The 10,298-nt window shown below is 47.5% G+C and overlaps 1 protein-coding gene across 1 annotated transcript in view; it reads left to right on the top strand.

Moving 5' to 3' along the window:
* Positions 1–4,666: 4,666 nt before the first annotated feature.
* Positions 4,667–10,298, top strand: part of LAMC1 (laminin subunit gamma 1) — a 67,703-nt gene continuing 62,071 nt past the window's right edge. The window contains exon 1 of the mRNA XM_082287457.1: positions 4,667–5,145. Within this exon, the coding sequence (XP_082143583.1) occupies positions 4,755–5,145 (391 nt within the window). The 5' untranslated portion in view covers positions 4,667–4,754. The remainder of the gene's footprint in view (positions 5,146–10,298) is intronic.

The raw sequence follows: 10,298 nt of genomic DNA, 5'->3' as shown, positions 1-10,298 counted from the left end.
AAATAATCCACTTACATCTTTCATTTCTCCAGGGTTTGCAGAAACTTGTAAAGAAGCAGCTTACCTCACATGAACAGATTCAGAGATACATTTTTACTCACCTTTACAGCAACTACCCACAGTTGCTGTACAAGATTTTTTAGGACATTCTGCAAAAGAGTGATGAAGAAAGTAAAACCTAAATAAGCCATTTTATGAAACACCTTCTGCTTTCATGGCTAATACTTCTGTTTTTCAGTTCTATTAATGAGATTACAGTAACTTTCTGCTTCCATAAAATCATGATGCGATACGAATATTTAGTAACTAGTATGGTTGTTTGACTTATTCTGTATTTATACTGATTGTGAATACCTCAGGCCATTTACCAAACAATTTCCCATTCCTTTCACACCTGTCCTTGATTGTAGAAGAATTTCTCCTAAGCAGGATGGCTTTCAGCCCTATTTTAATACAAAATTGCATATCTCATACATTGTGACATCAATCCTACGCTGTGTTAGTCCCCAGTGCACTACTGGAAACTGCAGAGGGTTTTTTTCACATCCACCTGTAAAATCATCTGAATTTTGTCACCCAGCCTTTCTGAATTTTGACTCTTCTGCACTGACTCTTTGGTGGATCTGCTGACTCACTTTCTTTTAAGTCTTTTTGGCTGTTTGGTGGCTGTGGGGTGGATGTCTGCTGCGATTACTGTTGTTTTGATCGTGTCTGCTGAGAAAAGCAGTGGGGCCAGCAGGAAGCCCCTGCATGACAGAGAGCAGGGCAGGAAGCTGCTGGAAACTTCTTATATTGCCCAAACCAGCCAGATTATGACAAGTGACATTTCCTAAGCTTACTTGGGTGGCTCCTCTGCAGGCTGATAACTCTATGAGGCTGATGGTGAGCATGGGGCTTTTCTGTCCTTCATTTTTTAGTGTAAACTGACATCTATGTACTGGTAATGAAACGTTGGGGTGTACAACAGTTTTAATTTGGGGATCCTAAAACTATCTCTTTATGTTTATTAGCAAAAGCAGAGATTTTTTCTCTGTGGGTGTTACTTTTATCTGTTTTAATAATTGACACACATGGAGCAACCAAGGTCTGCTATCACAGTCTGAAATTTCTGAGTTTTCCTTAACATTTTCCTTTCCTATATGCACACGTATTGTCCTTGAAGAAATGCTGATGCTAAATCAGTATGGGAAGACTGAAAATTAAAATGAGTGCTGCCCCGTGACTCTTGTGAAAAACATTCTGGACCTCCTAAGCCCCAAATGGGCCAAATATCTTGGTACATAGGTGTGCTAGCACTTGTTTTGAGCTGCTGTAGAAGGACAGAGGCCAACAGTGCTCCTAATGAATTATTTCAACTTGCTTGTGGGCACACACAGCACTGTTGTTGTCATAGGTTATTAAATTTTTTTTTTCCCTAAAAGAGGTCTATTCTAAGAGTGAGACTGCCAGCCTTGGGAGTTCTGGCCTTCTGAGAGCCGACAGAATTTCCTGTAAGAGTTGCTTTTGTAAAAGCTGTTTCCTATCAGGTTTTTATGTTGTTTTTCCTTTTTGCAATTCTTCTCTTTGTTCTTAGTCTCTCCCTACTTGTTCTCAATCATTTAACCCAATCTGTGTATGTCAAAAAAAACTGAAGTAAGAACATACCCATCCCAACAGCTAACTTACAGTAACAATTAACTTACAGTCAATATGTGTGTCTGAGCCCAGCACAATCATGAACCTTATCCACAAATACCCTTATTTTACAGCTGGTTAACTGTAGGTGTCTATCCTATCAAATAGCCTGTCCTTCCTTTCAGGGCACTCCTGCCACACAGGATGACTCACTCTGCATCAGGGGAGTTACCACGTGTAACTATTTACCAATGTATTTTTATTGTTATTCCCCCTGTAAGCATTGCAAAGTCAGAGAAGTTCTCCAGGTTCTGTGCTTTTAAGGCACAGTTATTTTACACAAGGATACTTTTTTCTGTGTTGGGAAGAAAATGGGTGTAAGGGGAGTATGTGTTAATGCTTTGATAGATTATTTCAGTAGGTAAAAAAGGAAAAGGAAAGCACAAATCATGTCTTCACAGGGATATGAGATTTAATTCTGGTTTCAGTTAAATGAATGTAGGTTTACTGAATGAAATATAATTGCATCACTTGATTTGTCAGTGTTTTAAATATGTATGTTAAGGTGAAATTGCATTAAGAGTAGGGAGTGGATTTTGATAGCAAATAGTAAATATCAGCAAATATATCTTTGTTAGGATTTATTAGAATCAGTACCATGAAAATGTCAGGGAGGACTTTAAATAAACTGTGGAGCATGGTCCTATATAGGTACTTTAAAATGTTGGAAACTGAATAGTTACAAAACTCAAGTAAATTATTTGGATTAGGTACTAAGACTGTCTTTTAACCCAAGAATGTTGCATGAAGCTGAATTTTTTCCATTATGTATGGATACCTCCCACATATGGACAGATGATCTCATTGCGTCACTGATAGGGATTTGTGGCAACACCCTTTGATCCTGCTTGGAGTCCCTGCCCCCTTCTCACCTCTATACTGATCCTCACCTTCTTCACATCGAGCTGTTCCATGTGCCTTCCTTGCTGCCTGTCCTGCCATGTCCACTCTCAGCTGCAGGCACCAGGGCTGTTGCTGAACCTAAGAAGCTCCAACAGCATGTTGTTTTCAGAGCTTCTGCCCTGATGGCATCAGCTCAGCACTGCTTTCACAACAGATGGCTTGTTTTCAGAAAAGGAGGAAAAGTGGGGGAAGCAGCGGAAATCCAACTTTCCTCTGGAGATGTGTCATCCGAGCCTGAACAATAGTGAGGCAGCGGTGACTCTGTCCTTCTGCTGGCATCCCTTCTGCTGGCGCTGGGGGTGCTTGGAGAACCCTCGGCGCAGACATTCTCACCATGACCAGCTTAATGCTCTGTGGGGAGGTAAAAAAAGGAATCACCACACTGATGTTTAGTAACAACCACAAATGTAATAACAGCATCTCCCAGCAGCAGGATAATTTCTGGGCTTGCTGACCAGTATGTGCTGTGCAGACCTTGTGAACAGTCTGGCTCAGGCTCTTAAATGCAAGGACTTCTGTAGGATACATGTGTTTACTTTAAAACAACAATGTGCATTTTTTTCCCAGAACAGACTGTATTTTTTCAGTTCTTTCAGCCACAGGCTGCATTCAGGCTTTCTCGGGATATAACCAAGTTTACAAAGCCTTTCCTTGACTTCCCTATCAATTTTGTCTTGAGGAGTAGTTTCCTACTGAGAAGGCTTATGGAGGCACTTTCTCCTGTAAAAGGAGTTTTAGAGATTCATAGAATGGTTTGGTTTGGAAGGGACTTTTAAGGGTCATCAAGTCCAACTTCCTGCCATGGGCAGAGACATTTTGGCTTTACAGGATTCCTGGATTTTACACAATCTTTACACAATTCCTCAACCTGAAAAGTCACAGAGAGATCTTAGGATAGCTAAAAGCTGTCATGCAGTCTATGGCCAGGTCTGACGGAGCTGATGCCTCTAGGCAACAGAGAGATCTGGGTTAAGGTAGGGAAATAACCAAAAGTTCATTAGTAATTACAGTAGCTGAGGTGGGTCCCCTCAGATCTGCTTAGGATCATGCCCTTGGATGGCACAAACCATCCAGGTTTGGTATAGCCTAGCTGGCAACCTGCAACCAATTTTCTCGCATTTCTCGAGGAACTATTTTTTTTTTTCCCCTATGAAAAGCCTTTAAATGAAAAAAGGACCTGGTGGTGGTGGTCGACAGCCAGCTGAACATGAGCCAGTGTGTGCCTAGGTGGGCAAGAAGGCTAGTGGCACCTGCAATCAGAAATAGTGTGACCATCAGAACCAGGGAAGCGATTCTTCTCCTATACCCGGCACTGCTGAGGTACCTTGAGTGCTGTGTCCAGTTTTGGGCCCCTCAATTCAGGAAGGACATTGAGGGGCTGGAGTGTGTCCAAAGAAGGCAACAGAGCTGGGGAAGAGTCTGGAGCATTAGGAGCAGCTGAAGGAGCTGGTGGGGCTCAGCCTGGAGAAAAGGAGGCTCAGGGGGGACCTTCTAGCTCTCCTCAACTCCCTGACAGGAGGGGCAGCCGGGGGAATCGGCGTCTTATGCCAGTGAAAAAGTGACAGGACAAGAGCACAAGCTGAGCAGGGGAGGTCTAGGTTGAACGTTAGGAAAAATTTCTTCATAGAAAGGGTGATTAGACAGTGGAAGGGGCTGCCCAGGGAGGTGTTGGAGTCCCCATCCCTCAAGGCGTCCAAGCAACAACTCAACGTGGCACTCAGGCTTCTGGTCTGGTTGACAAGGCAGGGATCGGTTGCACTCGATGACCCTGGAGGTCTTTTCCAACCTGAATGATTCTGTGATTGTGTGAAAGGGGCAGCTTTGCCGGTTGTGCCGGTGCGGAGGCGCTGATAAGCCCGGCGCTCTGCCGTGGTCACTCGCGTGGCGATTCCTACACTGCCCTGAGGCTAACGGCAAGAAACCTGCCCATCCGCTAGGAGCGGCCCCACAGCTGTCATCGCCGCTTTAAGCCGGCACATTCCGCGAGGCGGGGGCGGCTTTAGCTCCGCTCCGCTGTGGGACTCCGCTCCCGGCCTGCTCCGCGCTCACGCCGCCCTGCCCCGCCCCGCCTCGCCGGGCCTCGCCTCGCCGGGCCTCGCCCGTCCAAGCCCGCGGCCGGCGCGGAGCGGCGGCACCTGGCTGGCGAGCGACGTCCCCCGTGCCCCCGCAGCCCCGCCATGGGGGGCGGCGGCGAGCGCCGGGCGCTGTGGCTCTTGGTACTGTGGCTGTGGGTGCCCGCGCGGTGCGGCGGCGCCATGGACGAGTGCGCGGAGGAGCGGAGCGGGCGGGCGCAGCGCTGCATGCCCGAGTTCGTGAACGCGGCGTTCAACGCTACGGTGCTGGCCACGCACACGTGCGGGACGCCGGCCGAGGAGTACTGCGTGCAGACCGGGGTCACCGGTGTCACCCAGTCCTGCCACCTCTGCGACGCCGCCCAGCCGCACCTGAGCCACGGTGCCGCCTTCCTCACCGACTACAACAGCCCGGCTGACGCGACCTGGTGGCAGAGCCGCACCATGCTGGCCGGCGTGCAGCACCCCACCGCCGTCAACCTCACCCTGCACCTGGGTAAGGGTGGGGAGGGGACGAGGGCACCAGGGGATGAGTAAGCCCGGGCACCAGCCCAGGCTGGGGGTGACCTGCTGGAGAGCAGCTCTGCAGAGAAGAGCTGGGGGTCCTGGTGTCAGCGAGCTGTCCATGAGCCAGGAGCATGCCCGGGGCGCACTGGTGTCCTCGGGTGCATTAGGACAAATATTGTTACCTCTTCCAGGGCTGATCCCGCCCCTGTCCTCAGGCCTAGTGAGGCACATCAGGAATGCTGTGTCCAGGTCTGGGCTCCTCAGGAAAAGAGAGATGTGGAGCTCCTGAAGCAGGTCCAGCGGAGGCTGTGGAGATGATGGAGGGATCTGAGCATCTCTCTCACAAGGAAAGGCTGAAGGAGGTTGGACTATTCAGCTTAGAGAGGAGATGGTTGAGAGGGGCCCTCATCCCTGTCTGTCCCTGTCTGCAGGTAGGGCTCAGAGGCTGGACGAGGCTCTGCTCCCTGAGATCCAGCAATGGGACAAGAGACCACGGGCAGAAACGGATGCCCAGGAAGTTCCACCCGAACATTATAAAGAACTACTTTCCTGGGCAGTGACCAAGTACTGGAACAGAGACCAGAGAGGGCGTGGAGTCTCCTTCACTGGAGATATTCCAGACCTGTCTGGACACAGTCCTGTGCCATGTGATCTGGGATGACCCTGCTTGAGCAGGGAGGTGGAACCTGATGACCCACTATGGTCTCTTCCAACCTGCCCTATTCTGTGATTCTGCAGGCTGCCTGCACACCGGCGTTGTGGGGCCTTGCCTGGGTGAGTGCCAATAAATAGGCCCCAGGTGGTCTGGTGTTCAGGGGGTGTCAGCAAATCCCTGCTCTGCAGGTCCCCAGCCATGTTCACCAGGTCTAAATCAATGCTGGCTGCACCCCTCAGTTGTGTTGGGATGTCCTCAGCCAGGGGCCTGGCCCTGCTCTGGTTCTTCACCCCTCAGGTGATGGTTTACTCACATCTGCCCAATAGTGCTTGGTATACTTGATTTTCAGCATTCTCCAGTGAATATTGCAGGGGTTGCTCCATTGCAGTCTGCATTGGTGGTGCTGTTGGTTTGCGAGAGGAGAAGCTGTGCTGCCAGAGGCAGCTGGAAGTGGAGCAGGTTGCAGTGATCATGTCCCACCCTGTGCACCAGCAATAATAGAGTCATTTAGATTGGAAAAGTACTAGGAAGAAATTCTTGTCTGTGAGGGTGGTGAGGCACTGGCACAGGCTGCCCAGAGAAGCTGTGGATGCCTCATCCCTGAAAGTGTCCAAGACCAGGTTGGACGGGGCTTGGAGCAACCTGGGATAGGTAGGAAGGTGTCCCTGCCCATGGCAGGGGGTGGAATGAGATGAGCCTAAAGTCCCTTCCAACTCAAGCCATTCTATGATTCTGTGAAAAGACCTTTAAGATCAAGTCCAAGCGGTAACCCAACGCAGCCAAGCTCAGGATTGGATTGTGGAGTTTTCCAGATAACAAGCTTGGGGGATCCAGGTGGGAGATGTTGGTTTGAAAAGTGGCAGGCACGCTGCGAAATCACGGTGTGCAAGGGCACATCTGCCGTGTATCCTCTTACCCCCGGGGCAGCGTTGTCCTTTAATTGCTGGGTGGGTTAGGTGTATCCACAGCCAGCGTTGCTGCTGAACTGTAACAGCCAGTCAAAAAAAGAAGGGGAATTTTCTGATTAGTTGTCAGTTCTAGAGGTTCCTTTGGTATAAAGTATTTTAGCCTTCACTTTGGTTTGTGGGCAAGCTTTTCTTTTCTGTTCATTCACTTATTCAAGCTGTCATGACATGGAGGAAGGGTAATCATTTAGAACTGGAAGACAAGCCAGCCAACAGAAAGTTGAAAACACAATTTGTATCCTCATGTCATTAAATCAAGTAAATATTAAAGAAAGCCCCATTTCAGCCATTCACAGCTTCTAATCAAGAGCAGCTGTTTAGCATCAATAACAGTGTAATTCAGCGGAAAAATTGTCAGGGCTTGGAGAGCTGGATCTTGTGAGAGCTCCCACCTGCATTGGTGAGATGGTGTTGATGGCATGGAGTCCTGTGCCAGTGGTCACCTGATGAGCACATCCATGTGCCCCAGAAGCCTGGAGTGCCTCTCTGCCCTAAAGTGTTTCTTTGTGTTTGAAGCTTCAACATAAATATATCACATAAGTGTATCTAATTGTCCCAATAAAGAGAGGTAGTTACTAAGGCCTCTTTATCTTCTTTTCTTTGTACATTTGGAATTTTTATACAGGGCTCCTGGAAAGCTAAGGTTTGATCTCAACTTCTTTTTTAATAAGAATCATTGTAATTCTCATTATCAAGGCAAAACTTATAGACCCATCTGTATTACTGCTATCCTTGGCTTTGCACACTCATATGTATATGGCTGTTCTTTGAAAAACTGTGTTTCTGAAGTAACTGGGAGCAGTGTGCTGTGTCCTGGGTTTTGAAGAAATGCACACATTTCTTTGCTGAAAACAACTGCATCTTTGAAATACTGTAGCATTGCAACACTTTCACCTGTGTTCTGGGTTTGTTTGCAGGCTCTTGGAGCTTTGGGAATTTGCTTTGCCATGGTTTTCGAGTGGAGTACAACTTGAAAGCAGAAGCTGCCTGGCAGAATTTGATATATTTGAGGGTTTTTTTTGGTCTGATTTTGCCTAGTTAGGTTTTTGGGTGGGGTATTTTTAGTATAAAGCCTATCAGAAGCTTGTTCTGGGCATGGTGGTGGTGGAGAAGTTGGTTTTAAGATGACCAACAGCGAAGCATTAAGCTCTCTGCATGTCTGCTGTGTGACTCTCTGTGTTGCTGAGTTCATGGCAGGTGGAAGAGCTGTTGAGTACTGACAATGCCTTTTTAGCCTGAAATGCCCCAAATTACTCTGCAGCATTGCTCTTGCCTACTTTTGTGAGGTCTTCAAACTCTATCTTTGAGTGAGCTGCTGGGTGCTGCGTTTGGGTTCTGTGTGCCTGCAGGCACTATGGTCTGTGGGACACTTAATTATTGACATCACTAAGAGAAAGAGGCAAAGAGCTTGACAAATATTTATGTACTCGGTAGGACATAAAGGCATTCTGGGTCACAAAGCCATTTCATGCAGTTAGTTCTGTGTGGTCTTTGAGGATTAAGCTCTGTGCTCACACCCGTATCCTTATTTGATGCTGCAATTGCCTTCATTTCTGAAAGCACTGGTGTCCTGAATGGTTGGTGCTGCTTTGCACCTGGTCAGGACCAGCTGCATCAACTCCGGATTTCATGCGCATGCTGCCCTGTGCTGAGTTTTTTGGCAGTTTGAGATGTCTTGATTAACATCCAGTGATGTTCAGTCCATGTAGAACAGCGTTAACATTTCAGAAGGGCCTGCAAAAGGTCAATAAGAACTGCAGGTCTGTTGCCAACATGTGAATTTCTTTGAATTTTCTTACAATTTGCGGTTCAAAACAAGTTTAAAAACCTTTAGTTTTGGGACTAGGTGCTGGCACAAAGCCTGATACAGAAAAATACAGCAGAGATCTCTACTACTGAGTTAAAGGCTCAGATCCTGGGAGTGTTTGGAGATGAGATCTGTGTCCAGAAGTTAGGGTGCTCCCTGCGGAGAGGGGTATTGGGGTAATTACCACTCCCTGCACCAGGAACATATGGAGGCTATTTTCCTTTGTATGAGCAGGTATTAAGACCCCCTAAGTAAGAGGCTTGGAGACATTAATTTGCAGCTGTAAATCAGGAGAAGGGGGAGCTGAACCTGTTCACAGGGTGGTGTCTGGATAGTTAGGTTAGTGAGTGAGAGGAGGGGAGAGCACTGCTGTGTCTTTTCTACCACTTTTCTTAGAAGTATCACTTGGCTTCCCCCATTTTCCATTTCCTCAGAATTATTACTGATTTAGACTTGACCCAGCCAGTCTTCTTTTTTTTCTTCCAACACTTCTCTCCCGCTATGTTCCCATATATTCCCAAAATAAGGAACTTTGGGGCAGCAGTGCCAGCTTTCAAATAGAAGATGGAAGCCAAGGCCTTGCAGTGTGTTGTTTTTTGAAGCTAGGGTGTCGCATTATTTTTACAGTGTTGTACAGTATTTTTACTGTGCTGTTTGCTTGTCCTGGGAGCATTGGGATAGTTCTGGCATCTCCCCAGTGCTTTGTGTACATACGCTTGAGCACAGCATTGCTGTTCACACCCCTGACACACAGAAACAACGCTGTGTGTTAAAGATGCTCCCTTGGACACTGGAAGAAGGGGAAAAGAGACAGCATGGAGGTACATGGAGTATTTTTGGTGCTGGGTGCTCTTGCTGGGGCAAAGGTTTGCATTTTTTCAGATGTCATAATTTTTCAGAGCAGATTCTCACCTTTTCTTCTGCAGCTCTAATTTCCTTGTGCTTTCTGTTGTTTCTACACCTTTTTTATCCACTTCTACATGTGCCTTTGCATTCCCTTCCCAAGCAGCTTTGATAGAGCCACCTCTCATTTTTCCCCACCACTTTTACTTTCTGGTCAGATCTGCTTGATTTCAGCTATTATGATCCCAGTGTTTTGTTCCTCAGACAAAGAGGCAGCCTCCTCAGCATGCTGGTGGCTGTTCTGTGGTGGGGTGACTCCATCTCCAGTGAGAGCAGCTGTACTTCTATCAGCAGCCTGTGAGCTCAGAACAGTCCAGTCTGGCGTTCCTGGAGTGGGAGACTGTCCGCTGCATCTCAGCAGGGATGGTGTCCAGATGTGCTTGACTGATGATGCTGGTGGCCTCAGCTATGAATTTAGGACTATCTGGAAGGCAGAAAAGACCAATTCCTCCCTCTTCTGTCATTGCCTCAGAAGAGGAGGCGGTGTTCAGTACTGGAAGCAGCCCTCTTGTAGGCTGCCTTTCAGCGAGAGATAAAATTGCTGGTTGCCTTGGTTAAAAACATGTTGGCTCCTGAAATCCTTGCTATAGATGGGCCTGGAAACTCATGTCACCAAGCTGGATGGTGTCTTGTGTATATAAAATAAAGAAAAACTTGCAAAAGCTGTTGGTTGCTAAAGAAATTAATTGCCCTTCTCCCTCACCTCCCCCTTTTCTACCCACTCAGTCCTTTATTTGGCTCTGAGGAGAGCGATGATGCTTGGTTATATATACTTTGCTGGCAAAGTGTGGTTTGGGGCATCACTGCCATTT

Source organism: Coloeus monedula, assembly GCF_965178545.1.
Source record: "Coloeus monedula genome assembly, chromosome: 9".
NCBI lineage: Eukaryota > Metazoa > Chordata > Aves > Passeriformes > Corvidae > Coloeus > Coloeus monedula.
The sequence above is the reverse complement of the archived record's forward strand: the minus strand, read 5'-3'. Positions and strand labels throughout refer to the sequence as shown.